Below are 18,398 nucleotides of genomic sequence, written 5' to 3' on the forward strand. Positions count from 1 at the left end.
TCCCGAGGTACACGCCGCTTTCTCGAAAATTGTCGAAATAGGCGCAAACTTTAACCTTTGATGATTTCTAGTGACCTTGAGCTTTGAGCTTTGACATGACCTAAATATTGGCCGTATTGTTTTTTGTTAAAATACTCCCTGGCCAGGCGCGGGTAAAGCGATTTTGATTTTCTGTGACTTTGACTAGGCTATTGATATATTTTCTTGTCATCTTTTACAGCACTTTGATAATTTGCGTTTGATATTTTGAAACTTCATACCTATAATTTTGTCAGTGCCTTCGATATTCTGCGATCCGATACCTTTTGCTGTGCCAATAGAAACGCGCGTTGTTTTTGTTATGCCATCTAAATCTTCAGTTTATTTCGGTCTGTATTCAGTGCACAACAGCCCATAGCTCTCCACAGTGCGCTCACATTGACTAGGACACTCTGGTCTCTGCCGGGTTTTCACGGTCCATTTCGAACCACACTCGCAGCTCCGCGACGGAATCTGTCTCGTCACTGTGGCCTCTGCGCACACTGGCAGCAGAAGTACCATCATTATCGACCACATCGCCACCACCATCACTACCAGAAACGACAGGAGCAGCAGTGGTAGTGACAGCAGCAGCAGTAGCCCTAGATGGCAGTAGCCCTACTCGCACCAGGCGGCAATGGTAGTTCCGCGAATCGCTCGCCACAGGTAAGTGCGACTATTTGCAGAGGATTTTCTTGATGACTGAAGGGTTTCCCCTCTTTTTCCTGCCGCTGGTGCCCTTGCTGACGCTCTCCTGGTCCAACTTCTCCTTGCGCTTCTTCGTGTCGTTGTGGCGACCCACCAGCCAGAACGTCTCCATCTTCGGCTTGTTCTGAAACAAATGCATGCCAACGTCAGGTAAAGACGAATTTGATGCTTGGCTGCAGAATTGATTTCTATTCATCAGTTACTAATCACCTTTGTTTGCGCGGACCAAAATAGTTGAATTAAACCAATCCGCGATTTTTCCCATATGCTTTTAAACATCGTCAGTAGCTCCAAAGAAGATGCTCTTCTTAGGCATCCAGTTTTATTATATACTTCTATGACTTGATCATGTAATTGGGCATTTATTGTAGGGCATGTAAGCATCTTAAAGTTTAAGAGAGGAGTTTAATCCGCCGAGCTGATGTTTTTAGCGGCAAGGTTCCAATACATACCCTGTGAACATCCACCTCCCCGCGCGGGACCACAATGAAACCGCCCTGGGTGGGCTCCAGCATGCTGCGGGTGGCGCTCGAGATGTGGATCTTGAACGCTGAGGAACAGAGACACGCGTCAGTGAAGTGATATATCTATAAAGGTATTGTGTCCCGTTGTCTTTAATAACCTATAGTCGCAAACTGGTTGATACGAGAAGAGGATTGTCTGAATATCATTATCCGCCTTGCAAAATGGTGCAAAAGTGACTCACTAGGTAATGATTTCATTATCGCAGAGGTCTTGCGAGCAAAACATGGTATTAATCATGCGATTTTACCGAAATAATTCCTGAGCTTTGCTAAAAAAAGCAATATTTCATGCTTCGGACCATAGCCACCAACTATGCGTAGCACTCACGCTGTCCGGTGTATTCCAGTCGTGAGGCCGTGGACACGGTGTCTCCAAACAGGCAGTAGCGCGGCATCTTGGTGCCCACCACGCCGGCCACCACCGGTCCCGTGTGGATGCCGATCCTGCAACATCACCAGAATGTGATGGTTAGCTAAGGAATAGTTTATCTAGCCGCCATACGAGCAGCGCATGCAATAACCAAACAACAGGGGACAATGTACAGGATATAGACGAGTTCATCTGCTTCGTATCGATCGTGAATGCAAAACAATAAATTATTTTGAGCTCCTATTTTTGAATGAAGTCAATGGAAGTGAGACGAAGTTTGACTTGTTTTATTGAATAGTTCTCCTTTTTCAGATCAAAAACATATATCCTTCGCCCCAGTGTGGGGGGGGGGGGGGGCATATGTTACCACCCTGTCGCGTTTTTTGCGTGTAAATAAAAACCCTTAGCTTTTGGTACATCAATTTTGGACAATGTGTGAAATTTTTGACCCCAGGTCATGTCAGGTCAGGTCACCAGGTCAAGTTAACTGACCAAGCCTAAAAAAGTTTGCAATCATGTCCAGCCTGCAGTGTTTGTCAGAAAGGTTTAAAACTTGGTGGATTGCATGCTGTTATAGGCGCCTACAATTTGTATATCTCGGATTTTTTATATCCGTGACCTAGGTTCAGGTCAGTGGCGTGACCTTTCCATTACAAGTCAATGGAGAAAAATCAAAATGCCTCTAGATCCGTCTGTACGCATAGGAACAGTCCAACTATTTCAGAATCACAATGATTTGGACCACCCGTGATGACCTAGGTGTCATTTTTGCTGATAGCCTCTAGAAAGGTCATCCGAGGTCATTCGAGGCTACAAACAGCTTTTTGCCAATAACTCGCGATTGGAAAGAGTTAGAACGCTGGGGATGGTCTCATTGTGTTTGTCTTGTTGAGACGCATCGACTGATATGCAACATGACCTTTCCCGGTCAGGTCATGACCTTGACCTGAGGTCAAATTTTCAAGTTGACCTTTCAAGGTCAAATTATAGTTCATTCGACGCGTCTCGGCGAGGGGAACACGATTCTGGCAATGGAAATGTCGTGGCTTTGTGTAGTCGAAAGCTATTGTCGAAAAACACTTTTCGTAAAAACAGCTATTTTTGGAGTTTTTGCTCTCTGGAGGCTAAACCGTTGCCCTGAGGTCAATTGTGATAGTGACCTTATCAAAAGAAGAGGTCAAAAGCTATCGATTGCTGTTCCATGCGTTTTTCTAGCTACCATAGTTCCTGAGATAACGGCATGTTTTCTGAAAATTATAATGACAATTGGCAAATTTTGACCTTTGATGACCTCTGGTGACCCCAATATTGCTCTAAGATGAAAAATGATTGAAATACTTTCAAACGTACGCATTGAGAGCTATCGACTGCTTTTTACCGCGTCTTTCTAGCCCTCTTAGTTTTTGAGTTAGAGGTGGGTGGTAACATATGCCCCCCCCCCCCCCACTAGGGCGAAGTTGGCTGAGATTCCCACTGGGGCGCGGGATATCGCCTAATTGTTGCGCGAAATGATTTGGCGTACACTGACGTACCGTATTTTCAGTTTCTCCCCGGGCATGTGCGGGATGACAAAGTTTTCAGTACCGGTGAGTAGGTCCAGCGCCATGTGGGCCACCTCTGCCGCGTGGTTGGTGTCTGTCAATGAAGTGGGAGGTCAGTGGTCAGGCCGAACCAGTTCAGGTCAGGTCAAAATTAGCTTCAGGTAACGGAGCGGTGCCAGATCTTCGTGCAGTACCTAGCACACGAGCGTTGCCAATGAAATGGCCTTTTCTTTCATCGACGCTCTTACAAGCAGGCGGAAAGCTCCACACAGCGAATAATGTTCGTGTTAGGCCTATTGGTGGTAATAGCTATTTTCAACGACGGGCTATCTGGCGAATGCACTCCTAATTTGACAAAATCTGCATCAAATCTCATTTACAATAAAGATCTACGTATCATGAATTTGTTTCATCCCTTTAATCAAAAATGATTTCTGATAATTGAGCAAATGAGGCATATAAGTGTGTGTATAGCCCAGACTGATAACTTTTAAGAAACACACTGAACCTAATTTGACCAAATCTGCACCAAATCTGCACCTAATCTGCACCAAATGTGTACCAGATGGCTGTCGTGAAAACGGCTAATATAATGCACACCCATGTCTTCGAATGATGACACAATCATGCAATTTTATTGATTCGAAACGTCTCTTTTCCCAAAGCTCGCGATGGTGTTTCGTCTCATTTCGTCGATCAGGTATCATCCGTTCCATACCTGGTCTCCTCATGTGCAGACCGCTGGAGACCATGTAGGCGTCACCCACGGTGTCGATCTTGTACACGTCATAACAGTCGATCTGAGAGTCGTACATCTTGTAGATGACGTTCAGCAGCGAAATTACCTGAAATATAGCAGCGCAGAATGTGGTTTGGATTGCCAGTGAGTAGCGACTAATAAATTCAACACTTTTCTTCCAAATAAGTAACTAATTCATTTTTCATTAGGAGTCAGTTACAATAAACCGCAAGTAATGTGTAAGTTAGCAGACTCTCAGCCTTTTTACGAGAAGCGTGGAAGCGCATGCCACAATTCATGCCTACCTGCAGAGGAGTGCTCTCGGCGGCGAGCTCGTAGAAGCCGATGATGTCGCTGAAGTAGACAGTGACCGACTCGTGCACCTCCGTGGACACCTGCACGTAAATAAGATGTGAAACAGCCATTGCTTTCTGGCTTCAAAAGTAAAGTACCCCTCTAAACGGTTGGCAGTATTTGATATCATAGGGCAAATTTCGTGAAGTTCGCCCATTAGTCTTATGCGATTAAAACAAACTGTGATTGACCCAAACATAAGCAAAACTTTAATACGAAAAACATCGTCTTCCCTCTCTTTCTCCGCTCTCTCCTCACTCTCTCACTCTCTCTCTCTCTCTCTCTCTCTCTCTCTCTCTCTCTCTCTCTCTCTCTCTCTCTCTCTCTCTCTCTCTCTCTCTCTCTCTCTCTCTCTCTCTCTCTCTTGTCCTCTCCCTTCCAACATACCCACCTGTTTCCTCTGTCTCAGCTGCTGCGCCACCGTTGGCGGCAACATCTGGTACAACAGCTTGTCGGATCGCTTCTTCTCGTTGCTAAGCTCATGTGTCTTCTCCAGAAGTGTTTCCGAAAAGGCCTGAAAAGCACTTTGTGTTACATATGCCAACTTATCAAGCCAAAAAGCATTTATTGCTAGAAAAAAAAAACTTTTGCATGTTCATGAAATAACTCTGCATCATTCCAAAACTTTCGGAGCTCCACTAGCGGCCAGATGTCACCCTCGTCAGTGGCACGTTCAGTGACTCGCCTGCAGCGTCCTGGTGACCATGCGCACCAACAGGATGATGATGGGGGAGATGAGCAGCACGATAACCAGCAGCGCCAGGCCGACAACCACCTCAGAGTTGAGCGCTCGCACGCCCTCCCGTATAGTGTTCTCCACCTCGTGTCTGCAAACAGGGCGCGCCACGAGATTCTCTCAATGCAGGGAGTCCTTTTCAGTTTTCACTGAATGTCATAGACATAGACAGTAGGGGCTAAAAAAATCTGCATCATTTTTTTAGAGTCTCATCACCCCATGGGAGTTTCAGTTCTCACCTGATTTCGTACTGGATGGTTTTCAGGGCGTCTAGATAGCCCAGCATGGCGTAAAAGTACTCGGTGGCCTTCTCGAAGTCGGGTTCGATCTTCTCTCTGAGAAGGATCTCGTGGCGACGTCGGGTGATGTTGGAGTACCAGGGGTACATGCTCTGTAGCTGGACGTATCTGGCGACGGAAGAACGACCGAAACGCCGATGAAAAAGTGTTTAGGACGGATATGGCTGTTGAATTCAACTAACGGACACAATATTGCAGATGGAATCTACCAAATCAGTTTGGAAAGATAAAGTCATAACTGCACGAGACGCCTCTTTTGCAAGCGCGACTTTGGAAGTAACATATTACAAGAGGCATCTTTGAAATTTCAATTCCTTCAGTTGACCTACCGATCTTTGATCCAGTAGGCGAAGTTTTGACTGCTGTTGAGAAAATCCTGGCCGAGGGCGTCGTTGGTGACAAACTCAATGTAGCTACTCTGGTCGAGGTCGCCTCTGCCAAAGTATTGTTCTCCGAAGACCATGCTGATACCCAGATGCTCAATGGCTCGAATCATGTTCTTATAGGCTAGAAGCGGACGCCAGACGCCACTGGCATCCTTTTCCTTGATCTCCCGGGTGAGCTGCAGACATGAAGTGCGCGAATTTATTTGCAATTACAAACGGTTGCCAATATTGTTCAGCTACTGTCAAGTCTATGGCGCAAGAATATCTCGACAAGTCCAAAAGATAGGAAGCTGGCGTAGCGCGAAATCCACGATATCATCGTTGTTGACGATCTGATGCTTAGACATACCTGATCGAGAAAGATGTAGTTTGCCCGGTTGTAGAACGCTATTCCCGCGTCAATTGATGGCGTATCAAACTTTCTAATTTTATCTCGAAAGTCGTCGAGCCTGATGCGAAACAAAAACTTGTTCAGGAATAGCTTGTCATCTATCCGAAACTCCGGCCACTGAAGGTTATCAATCAGCTGGTTAGTGTACTGAAAGTGCTCGGAGAGATTTCTCCGGATCACAGAGCCGTTGGTGAAGAGGAAGAAGGCAATCTCGGCTCGCTCCGACTGCAGTGCTTCAGTGACGTTTCCCAGGTCGGTACTGATTTGCACCTGAAAGTAAAATATGGATGGTAACATATATGAAGTTGAACCGAACAGCTTGGCCACTAAACAGTAATTTATGCCTTCGAAAAATGACGGTTGACGGAACAGAATATACATGTTTGGTAACAACAACGACCAGCAATGACTGAGCTTTTTGGTCACATTAAAAGATACACCGTTTCACGCCCAGTTCTGTGGTAGTTTTAACCCGCGCCCCGTAGGGGGGGGGGGGCCGAAACGGCCCCCCCCCTGTCCTTTTCGGTCGTTATCTCCTAAACGGCTGGAGATATCGCCACCAAACTTTCAGGACCCCTCCGGGCATCGATTTTACACATTGTGACCAAAAATTTTTCCAGAGGCTATGATAGGTTGGCCACAAATGACGTCAGAATGACGTCATGTTCTGTCATTTTCGACCGAAAAAAGACCTTCGCGAGAAGACCTGTCAGGCCTACAGCTTTGAAGATACAGAAAAATGATCAAGACACAAAAGGTGTAGAATAGACAGGGCTACAAAACTGCTATCTCGGATTTTTGAAATTTTTGAGTTTTGACCCCCAAAAATCAAAAATGCATTTTTTTGGATATATAAGCCGAAAAATCCAAAAAGTTTTTTGATTTTCGAAAAAACCGGAATATATGTGATAGTACCTACCGTCTTCTATCTACATACCAAATTTCAGATCGATACCTCGTTTTTTGGCCAAGTTATAGCGAAAAAACTGTTCAAAAATGATGACGTCAAATTTTCAAACTCAATTTTTGGCAATTCTAGACCTCGTAGAGCAAAACAAAGACCACCATTGGACTCCCCGTGACGAGTTGCATCGAATCGATACCCATTTTATGCAAAATTATCAACTTTGAAATTTGACCTAATTTGACCTGACCTTGACCTGACCTTCACCAAAACGTGACCTAGGCTGGCCCCAAAGGCTACCTAACCCACATAATCGCATTTGTCATGTAAAATGGACCATAAAACATGCATCACACGACACTTTCATAATGTGACCCCCGGTGACCTGACCTCGCTGTGACCTGACCTGGTATCAGTGACCTCAGATAGCAAAGTATGTGTTTGACGAACAATGTACCATCGATGGTTTTCAATAAATTACCAATTTACTCGATTTCACAACACATTTCTTGAAATGCCTGTGAACGGTGAAAATCTGACCTTTGACCTGACCTGTGACGTCATCGGTTTGACCTAGATCAATGAAATTTGGTCACAAGGTAGTTCCCGGGTGGGGCTATCGAACGCCGTTTGAATTTTGAAAATCGGCCGGTAACTTTCCGAGATCTTAGGGGGGGGGCCGAAACGGCCCCCCCCTACGGGTGGTAGGGTCCGCCGGTAGCCCTACGGGGCGCGGGTTAATTAGTATCGACTGTTTACTTGGCACAAAGGCTATTTTAACCCTCGCACGACCAGGCCATTTCTCATAACACGAACGACCAGGGGGGGGGTTGTTACGACCCCCCCCCCTGGCGTTTCGAAACGGAAGGTCGTAGAGCTTAGCGGAAAAAACCAACGGATTGCTCTCAACGAGATCTCGCGATTGGTGGTATATTTTTTGGTCCTAGGTCAACATTTGACCTACTTATGACCGGTCAAAGGTCAAATTTTCCGAAAAAATCAAACTTTTTCAACTTTCCGCGGCGATTGCGGCAAAACGGTGGGAGATATCGACTTGAAACCTTCACTATCGTGTTTCTTGATCAATTCTCTATCGTTTGGTATGTATTTCGTTTCCCTAGCTCTAAAAATGGCGCGTTGGGAGCGCCGGAAGTCGGCAAGGTCACAGTCGGCGGCAGAAATTCGAAAAATCAAAATTTAAATTTTTGAAATCTGATTGTATTTTTGGATTTGGGAGGTCCATTTGCTCCCTATAGAAGCTAATATTGCTGCATATTCCCATTGAGGTGACAAGAATTAGCAAAATAGTGGTTCGGGCGCTTTTCAAAAATAGTACCGGACGCTGTTCCTCTTGTGACGTCATAGCTCCGTGACCTGACCTGACCCGGTCAATTTTCTTGCACCACACGATAGCCAATGCTTGCCTCAACATAACATGCATGGGAAGTTTCATCATGATCCATCAAACAATGTGGGTATCACCGGCAGAAAACCTAGGGATTCGGCGCACACGTTTGGTAACTGTCGGCCGGAGGCTGTACCTCTTATGACGTCATAACTCCGTGACCTGACATGACCCGATCAATTTTTTTTCGGCAAAAGATGCGCAAAGGTTGCCCCAGAGGGTATTGAAAATTTCAGCCCGCTACGACAAGCCGTTTAGCGTGCACTTCGAAAAAACCTCAGGGGGGGGGGTTGATACAACCCCCCCTAGGCGTTCTAGGGTTAACTTTGACCCACGATTCTTTTGACGATTGAGTTGGCGACAATGCGTTTGATTAATTCTAAACACAGAGTTTACCCACTTGTTCGATGGTCTTCTGCATATCCGCCTGCGACTCGAGCACGGTCACCATGTTGACCACGTTCTGGATGATGAGCGCCATGATGGGAATGAAGGGGAGCAGCAGCATCTGGATCAGATGGAGCTGCTTCCCTCGGCCGGTTGTCGGATCCATACCACAACAGCCCGTCTTCACCTGTGTCGAATGGGAAAATGCAAATACATAGTTAGCTAAGAATGGAATAACTAGTTAGGATCAAGTCACATTAGAACTTATTCCGCATTTAATGATATATTTTTGCTTGAGAAAAATCAGATATTACTTTAGTAAAATTTTATCGCTACATAACTATAATCTACCATTGCTGCAAGTGGCCAATACCAAACACTACGCCGTTTACTTATCGGGAATTTAGGGTGCGTCGGCTACAGCGCTCGTTTTGCACTCATGCTGCATAACACGATTTGCACCCGATACCCATAGGCCATATAGCCAGACACAGACACAAGTGAGTCCACTAACCTCCACCATCTTGGTAGAGTCCTCGCTGTCGATGGAGATGCCGGAGAGACGCCGCGGGTTGGGAGGCAGCTTCATCTCCATCGTCTCACTCTCGTTCCTCTCGCCGCCTCCTCCGCCACCTCCGCCGCTGCCGCCTTCCTTTGGATTCTGTGAGTCACAGAGAATAATCATAAGAATGAGGTGGACCACCGCTTGGAGAGGATTTGATCGTGAACATGAGAAATCAGTCATCAGATGAAGAGGAATGCTCACCATGGCGGCTTCCCGATGTGAATGAAAGATGAACAAGAAAAAGAAAGAAAATACGGGGCATACCGCCGCTGCTGGAAACAAATCGTGAAATGAAAACTGTGGACGGATCACAGTGGCTTAACAGCAAACTGCAGCTACAAATAGTCGTCTTAACTAACAGTTTGGACTTCCTTTCTCCGCAGTCTCCGACTAGAGCGTTTCCACTTCCCACTCATTTGAATTCCTGTCACTAGATGGCGTTTTGATCAAGCGCCTGAGGTTATGCTGTGCCGCACTACACGTTAGATTCGCAGGTCCCATTTTCGCGTACATTTTCGCGTCGCGATGGGCGCCTTATTGGAAGCTGCATCACTACAATTTATACACCCATGGGGCTGCGTGAGTTAACTCGTATTACAATAATCATAATCGTGCTTATATGACCATAGTGTGCTTTCACACATTTATATTGTCCCTTTAGCCTACAAACGTCTCTCAAGCACGTCTGTAACAGCCATCTACGCATAGCAGTTACGATGTAACCGACAAAATGTAGTTAACCGGTTATATCTAGGATGCCAGCAAAACCTAACAGGATGTCAGCAACCTAATTATTCGACTTGGCAAGTCCCTGATACAGTCAGTTTTTGGAGGTCAAACAACCTACCTCTTTCACGTCGCCATCTTTGCTCTTCTTCTTGCTGGGCATGGCTGGCGGCGTGCTGGCGGGCCGGCTGGTGGGCCGGTCCTCAGGGTGCTGCCGCTGCCGTGCGGGCCCCAGCTCCAAGTCTGCTCCTGGGCTCAGCGACCACCCCTTCGGAGCAGCCCCCTCGCCCCTCCCCACTGTCCCCACCAGCGGCAGCTTATGACAAGAGCCTCATTTCGCCTCATCAGTCCATCGACCGTCCGCTAACAAAAAGACAATAATTGGCCGATATGAAGCTGCGCGCTCACCTGATATTGCCCAATTAATCTGGCCCGGTCTCGGAGGGTGGATCAGGGGCGCCGTGCCCCACTGGGGGGACCCGCCGGGGCGGGGCGGGGCGGGGCGGGGAGCGGCCGCCGGCCGGCCGCGCTCCACTGCCGTTCTGCGGGCGGCCGCGGCAGCCTGCATGCACCATGCTGGGCGGCCACACGCCAAGATGGGCCTGAGGAACAACAAGGTAAAGGAGGCCACGTCGGCCGGCCGGCGCAGCTCGGCGCTCTCCCTAGAGGACAGCGATGACGACAGCAAACTGGTCGAGTTCAACGGCGGCGTCTTCAAGGTGAGACTCAGCGTGCGAAATAACTGCACGCAAATTTGTTTGGATTTTTTTTTTTTTGCACAAGGTGGGATGGGTTTTTGCGAGAGGATGAGGGGATGTGAGCGATGCATGGGTTTAACCCGCGAGTTGCTGGGGGGGGGCGTTAAACGCCCCCACTTTTTTCGTCGCGCCATAGCATAAAAACGGCGCGCCGCAGGCGCGCCAAATTTTGGGTACCTGTAGGGAATTGATTGAAGTGTATTGTGACAAAGTTTTAAAAAAAATCGGTCGGAAAATTTTTGAGATATCGAGGTTTTAGTGACGTCATGTTTTCTGAGTTTTCGACCAAAAACGGCATATGTTCAAAAAATCATATAAAATCACAGAACAGACATAGAGACATGCCGTAAACGCCATTAGACTGCCAATACCATGAAGAATGAAATGGCTATCTTCGATTATTGATTATCGTTCCGCATTTTCCAAAATCTTGAACTGAATCTTGGCAATTTCTCATAACTACTTCACGACCATGATACATGAATTTCTTAAATTGAACTTTTTAAGCCAAACACGTACACATATGATAAAATGAATGTCACCATCGTGTTCTACGCCCCAAATTACCCATAAAACATGTGTCACAGGTTGCGAATATCAGTTTTTATTTTCGGGGATAATGTGCCTGCCCGGTTGACCTGACCTTGACCCTGACCTATGCTTGACTGACCCCTGCATGGAGCTGACACTCTTGTAGGCCTTATATGATGAATTGTGCACCGTTTTGACAGAGTTTATGACGAGAGGCGCCCATTGCGAAGTCCTGAAGTCCATGCTACTGAAAGCCCGATTTCAGGTGTTTGACCTGACCTTGACCTGACCTGTGACCTCAAAATTCAACTTTAAAGTACTCATCTGAAGCGTCTTGTCGCGTTCTTTCGTTTGCCGCCTCGTGCGTTTCGCTGCGCCTATTGGTTCTCGAGTTATCGGCTGGGGGCGTTTAACGCCCCCCCCCCAGCAAACGGTGGGTGGCGAAATACCCCAGCAACTGCCGGGTTAATATGTATGGCCTTGGGTTTAATATTGACGCATTGAGCAATGGACATAGACGTGTTTAGTCCTTTTGCTTGCTCAAAAGAAATATATCACATTTTTGCCCCGTCCTCCAGTCTTGGGATGTGAGAAGATGTATACTTATTCGAGCCTAATGGGATAAGTAAATTAGGTTAATATTTCAATTTTAATTTCAACTGATGAAGACATAAGCGCATATTAATCGTGACAGCGACTCAGCGCTATCCAGAACAGTGATCCTTCATCATGCTCACTAATTTGGAGCTCATGGTATGCGAGGATGTATTTATGTGTGCTTGTCCCTGTCTTACGATTTATAATGACGGAAACTTTACTTTTCCCATATATTGTTGAATACCGACAGACGACATTGTAAGTAGTTTGATTGTGAAAAGCTTCAATGCGTTGCATCTGGAAAGATCATGAGCCGCTCATGGGTACTTGCCTACCTATCAATATTTGCCAAATTTTACGGTGCACCTCTGCGATTTATTTTGCTACTTGCATTCTTAACATGAGGGACGATAATTTCCCTTACAAAGCATGTAACCTTTAATTTGTTTCGAAAGTATTTAAGGCATTTTTCGCTCAGGTCAAGGCTTAGGTCACAGGATGTCATAAGGCAGCATTTTTTTTGCGTTAAAGTTTTACGTTGTTGATACTTTTTACAAATCGGCACAATAGGTACTGGTGAATCAATAACAGCTACAGCATCGCAAAGAAAACGCATCCAAAAACTCTTTAAAAGCCTCTTCCCTGACACGTCTTGATATTTGACCTCGGCTCAGCTGTTTGGCTCATTAGAGTAAAAAATATATCAGAAGATGCCGAGACAGTTGTTTGCCATTGCTTTAGATTCAATCATAATATGCAATTGCATACATTTTGCTAGCATAGCGGTTTTTTTTTTTCGTCGAGAAGGTCGAATGTAAAAAAAATTGACTTCAGGTCAAGATCTTGACCTAGCAGTTTTTTTCGTAGTGGCATGGTTATTAGTCACTTAACTTGACCTGATGATCTGATCTTAGGTCACCTGGGTCAGAAATTTATTTTGAAACTCGATGCAATATCGGTGCGTAATAGACTATTCAAAGTTTCGTGGCGTTACGCGCCATTTTTGTCTTCCACACACTTACAAAACTAGACAGTGTGACCGAAAACGCCTACCCCAGCCCCGGCCATCAGGGCGAAGGCTAAAAAGGCTGAAAAGAATGTTCGACCGAGAATGGAGCGCCGTCTGTATGTACTCGGTTTCAGGTGAAGACAGGATGCTGCGGCCTAGACCCGACCACCGGCCGCGGCAAGCAGATCCACCTGGCCCAGATGCTCTGCCTGCCCTTCATCCCCATCATGGCGCTCATCATTCAGAACGCGGTCAACATGATCAGCGTGCTGCAGTACCAGTACGAGATGCAGGAGACCATCAGCCAGGTCAGCACTCCCGGTGTCCTCAGTGTTCTCTCAGTGCCCTCTGAAGTTTATCTGGGTAAATAGGTGCAACTTGAACCTTGATATAAAAGGGATGAAGCTACATACATTCATCGCTGGTTTCATGACAGTGTTTATAAACGTATCCGTTATTTTAATGCCTCATTTGATGAGCTAAATGACGATGCAGTGATATCTTGCGTCGTTTTTATTTGCTATTATTATCTCAATTTTATCGCAGTTCAAATGTTTCAGGTGCAAATCAGTACTGGACTGGGAAACGTCACTGAGGCGCTGCAGTCGGAGCGAGCCGAGATCGCCTTCTTCCTCTTCACCAACGGCTCTGTGATCCGGAGAAACCTCTCTGAACATTTTCAGTACACCAACCTTTTGATCGATGAACTCAAATGGCCAAAATTCCGCATCGGCGACCAGCTTTTCCAAAACAAAATCCTATTCAGAATTCGACTGGATGACTTTCGCGACAAAATTACCCGTTTCGATACGCCTTCAATAGACGCCGGTATCCAGTTCTACAATCGTGCTAACTACATCTTCCTCGACCAGCTGACCAGAGAAATTAAAGAAAAAGATTCTTCAGGTAAGTATGCGTCGAGCAAGCATCATCGTAACGTATCTTTTGTTCCTGAGTGACCACTAACAGCGGAACTAGTAAAATACTGCGCCGCAAGGCACTTCCTGGGAGGTAGACTGTTCCGCATTACCTTCGTAAAAAGCCGCCGCGCCCCCGCGCCGGTGTGAGCAGTCAGGTGATATGATGGTCTCTATGTTACATTCATTAGATATATTGAATATCGCTAGCCGCGTCTCATTCGTATTAATTTTCTGTGCATCACTGCATACCCATAAAAATGGTTACCGTGCTACCTGAAGCATGTTGTAGTCTCAATGCTCATTAATCATTCGAAATAGATTAATTTGATGGAAGCTAATAAACTTCACGATTAAGAGCGATCCTGATAAAATTTTATATTTACAAATGACATGATTTGACAGGTGTTTGGCGACCTCTTTTGGCGTACAAGAACTTAATTCGGGCAATTGAACACCTGGGCATCAGCATGGTGTTTGGGGAGGAGTACTTCGGCCGGGGCGACCTCGACCACAACAGCTACCTCAGCTTCGTCACCAACGACGCCCTCGGCCAGGACTTCCTCAACGCCAGCAAGAGCTTCGCCTACTGGATCAAGGACAGGTTGGTCAGAGGCTTATCGGAATCTTCGGGTTATAGAGTGCTGCGATGTATCAGCCATGTGTCCCATAAGGTTAAAATCTTTACCGTTAATTTTCTTGTAAATGATTATTATTTAGATAGCACTAGAGGTACAGGTTTACGCGATAACTGTATGTTTTGATATGTATGATTAACGGATGCATTAGTTTGGGTGTAGAAACTTGCATTTTTATTGGTATGATTTTTGTAGAAGTGGGTAACTGCTTTTAATTGAACTGTAAAGTATGATGGTGATGCATGCGAGTTCTTCGAGCCCTTTGTAAGTTAAGATGTTACTGAACGCAGCCCTACCCTAACCTACCCTACCCTACCCTACCCTACCCTACCCTACCCCTACACTACCCTACCCTACCCTACCCTACCCTACCATACCCTACCCTATACCCTACCCTACCATACCCTACCCTACCCTACCCCTACACTACACTACCCTACCCTACCCTACCTTACCACTACCCTACCCTACCCTACCCTACCTACCCTACCCTACCCTACCCTACCTACCCTACCCTACCCTACCCTACCCTACCCTACCCTACCCTACCCTACCCTACCTACCCTACCCTACCCTACCCTACCCTACTCCTACCCTACCCTACCCTACCCCACCCTACCTTACCCTACCCTTACCCTACCCTACCCTACCCTACTCCTACCCTACCCTACCCTACCCTACCCTACCATACCCTACCCTACCCTACCTTTACACTACCCTACCCTACCCTACCCTACCCTACCCTTACACTACCCTACCCTACCATACCCTACCCTTACACTACCCTACCCTACCCTACCCTACCCTACCCTACCCTACTCCTACCCTACCCTACTCCTACCCTACCCTACTCCTACACTAACCTACCCTACCCTACCATACCATACCCTACCCTACCCTTACACTACCCTACCCTATCCTACCCTACCCTACCCTACCCTACCCTACCCTACCCTACCCTACCCTACCTATACCCTTACACTACCCTACCCTACCCTACCTTACCCTATCCTACCCTACCCTACCCTACCTAACTCTACCCTACCTAACTCTACCCTACCCTACCCTACCCTACCCTACAATCCCCTACCCTACCCTACCCTACCCTACAATCCCCTACCCAACCCTACCCTACAATCCCCTACCCTACCCTACCCTACCCTACCCTACCCTACACTACACTACCACCGACAGTCCAAGTTTCAGCTAAATCGGCCCAGAAACGGCTGAGATATTGCAAAAACAAATTAATTGTTTTTACTGGCGAATCCCCTTGGCGAGCGGTGCCTTGTGTCGGCCTTCGTTGGCTCTGATGCTTTTCACTCAGTTTTCTAAGCGAACAACTGAGCCTAAAGCACGTGCCTTCTGCTCGGCACCGGTCGCGGCCCCACCACGTGCACACCGCTGAACCCACACCGTCGAAAATTTAATACGACAAATGAGTGCACGCGCTCGACTTGGCATGAAAATTTCACCCCCGTAGCCCTCACCGTTTCCGAGCAATAGCCTGTTTAATAAGTGTTTATGCCGATTCTAATGCTAACCCTATGGCGCACATGAGCACGCGCCACGGGCGCACCCCCGGCCGCATCGTGCCCAAAATTTAATACAACCTGTTGAATGACGTGACCCACGAGTTGTGAAAATTTCATCCTCCTGCGTCAATCGACGGCGCCGTAATAAGCCTTTTAGGGAGTAACCCCGACGTGGGCGGCGTGGAACTTTTTAAGATTTATAATAGTAGACTAGAGGTACAGGTTTACGCGATAACTGTATGCTTTGATTTATGTTATGTTACGGGTGCATTAGTTTGGGTTTGTATTTTTAGCTGTATTATTTGGGTAGATTTGGGTAGCTGTTTTTAATTGAACTGTAAGGGATGGTGATAGTTGCGGGGTGTTCAAGTGTTTTGTATGTTGGGCCCTTTTTGAACTCAACCCTACCCCTACCCTACCCCTACCCTACCCCTACCCTATCCTACCCTACCCTCTACCCTACCCTACCCTACCCTACCTTACCACTACCCTACCCTACCCTACCCTACCCTACCTACCCTACCCTACCCTACCCTACCCTACCCTACCCATACCCTACCCTACCCTACCCTACCCTACTCCTACACTACCCTACCCTACCCTACCCTACCCTTACACTACCCTACCCTACCCTACCCTACCCTACCCTACCCTACTCCTACACTACCCTACCCTACTCCTACACTACCCTACCCTACCCTACCCTACCCTACCCTACCCTACCCAACCTTTACACTACCCTACCCTACCCTACCCTACCCTTACCCTACCCTACCCTACCCTACCCTTACACTACCCTACCCTACCCTACCCTACCCCTACCCTACAATCCCCTACCCTACCCTACCCTACCCTACAATCCCCTACCCAACCCTACCCTACCCTACCCTATTCTACCCTACCCTACCCTACCCTACCCTACCCTACCCTATTCTACCCTACCCTACCCTACCCTACCCTACCCTACCCTACCCTACACTACACTACCACTGACAGTCCAAGTTTCAGCTAAATCGGCCCAGAAACGGCTGAGATATTGCAAAAACAAATTTATCGTATTTACTGGCGAATCCCCTTGGCGAGGGGTGCCCGGCGCCGGTATTCGTTGTCAAAGGTCAACGACCTGCCGGCTCTGATGCTTTTCACTCAGGTTTTTAAGCGAACAACTGAGCCTAAAGCACGTGCCTTCTGCTCGGCACCGGTCGCGGCCCCACCACGTGCACAGCGCTGAACCCACACCGTCGAAAATTTAATACGACAAATGAGTGCACGCGATCGACTTACAGCGAAAATTTCACCCCCGTGGCCCTTACCGTTTCCGAGCAAAAGCCTGTTTTTGCCGATTCTAATGCTAACCCTATGGCGCACATGAGCACGCGCCACGGGCGCACCCCCGGCCGCATCGTGCCCAAAATTTAATACGACCTGTTCATTTACGTGACCCACGAGTCGTGAAAATTTCACCCTCGTGCGTCAATCGACGGCGCCGTAATAAGCCTTTTAGGGAGTAACCCCGACGGCGGCGTGGGCGGCGGCGGACTTTTTAAGATTTACTAGAGGTACAGGTTTACGCGATAACTGTATGTTTTGATTTATGTTAAGTTACGGGTGCATTAGTTTGGGTGATTGACTTGTGTTTTTAGATGTATTATTTGGATAGATTTGGGTAGCTGTTTTTAATTAAACTGTAAGGGTTGGCGATAGGTGCGGGGTGTTCAAGTGTTTTGTATGTTAGGCCCTTTTTGAACTTAACCCTACCCCTACCCTACCCTACCCTACCCCTACCCTACCCTACCCTACCCTACCATACCCTACCTTACCCTACCCTACCCTACCCTACCCTTACACTACCCTAGTCCCTACCCTACTGTACCCTACCCTACCCCACCCTACCCCTACCCTACCCCTACCCTACCCTACCCCTACTCCTACCCTACCCCTACCCTACCCTACCCCTACCCTACCCCTAACCCTACACTACCCTAGCCTACCCTACCCCTACACTACCCTACACTACCCTACCCTACCCTATCCTACCCTATCCTACCCTATCCTACCTACCCTACCCTACCATACCCTACCCTACCCTACCCTACCCTACCCCTACACTACCCTACCCTACACTACCCTTACACTACCCTACCCTACCCTACCCTTACACTACCCTACCCTACCCTACCCTACCCCTACCCCTACCTCTACCCCTATACACTACCCTAACCTACCCCTACCCTACCCTACCCTACCCTACCATACCCTACCCTTACACTACCCTACCCTACCCTACCCCTACCCTACTCCTACACTAACCTACCCCACCCTACCCTACCCTACCCTACCCTTACACTACCCTACCCTAC

At 47.4% G+C, this 18,398-nt stretch overlaps 2 protein-coding genes across 2 annotated transcripts in view; one reads left to right on the forward strand and one right to left on the reverse strand.

Annotated features, from left to right (window-relative positions):
• Positions 1-339: 339 nt before the first annotated feature.
• LOC122377722 lies at positions 340-10,297 on the reverse strand. Its single transcript, XM_043358089.1, has 14 exons — positions 10,175-10,297; positions 9,277-9,423; positions 8,776-8,949; positions 6,025-6,336; positions 5,619-5,851; positions 5,230-5,397; positions 4,940-5,081; positions 4,646-4,768; positions 4,206-4,295; positions 3,880-4,006; positions 3,153-3,255; positions 1,579-1,694; positions 1,179-1,276; positions 340-850 (listed from the first exon to the last, which is right to left on the reverse strand). Exons 1-14 carry the CDS (start codon positions 10,214-10,216, stop codon positions 695-697), a joined length of 2,031 nt encoding a protein of 676 aa, XP_043214024.1. The 5' UTR covers positions 10,217-10,297; the 3' UTR covers positions 340-694.
• Positions 10,298-10,533: 236 nt separating this feature from the next.
• LOC122377724 overlaps positions 10,534-18,398 on the forward strand; it is a 34,213-nt gene continuing 26,348 nt past the window's right edge. The window contains exons 1-4 of the mRNA XM_043358090.1: positions 10,534-10,772; positions 13,083-13,256; positions 13,509-13,854; positions 14,271-14,469. Coding sequence (XP_043214025.1) covers positions 10,620-10,772; positions 13,083-13,256; positions 13,509-13,854; positions 14,271-14,469 — 872 coding nt within the window. The 5' untranslated portion in view covers positions 10,534-10,619. The remainder of the gene's footprint in view (positions 10,773-13,082; positions 13,257-13,508; positions 13,855-14,270; positions 14,470-18,398) is intronic.

Source organism: Amphibalanus amphitrite, unplaced genomic scaffold (genome assembly GCF_019059575.1).
Source record: "Amphibalanus amphitrite isolate SeventyFive unplaced genomic scaffold, NRLGWU_Aamphi_draft 000049F_arrow, whole genome shotgun sequence".
NCBI lineage: Eukaryota > Metazoa > Arthropoda > Thecostraca > Balanomorpha > Balanidae > Amphibalanus > Amphibalanus amphitrite.

Coding starts and splice junctions, on each gene's coding strand:
- LOC122377722 (XM_043358089.1), bottom strand. CDS start 10,216: ATGCCCAGCAAGAAGAAGAGCAAAGATGGCGACGTGAAAGAG. Junction 3,256..3,879: donor TCTGCACATGAGGAGACCAG/GTATGGAACGGA, acceptor CTTCATTGACAG/ACACCAACCACGCGGCAGAG. Junction 1,695..3,152: donor GGGGAGAAACTGAAAATACG/GTACGTCAGTGT, acceptor GTGATGTTGCAG/GATCGGCATCCACACGGGAC.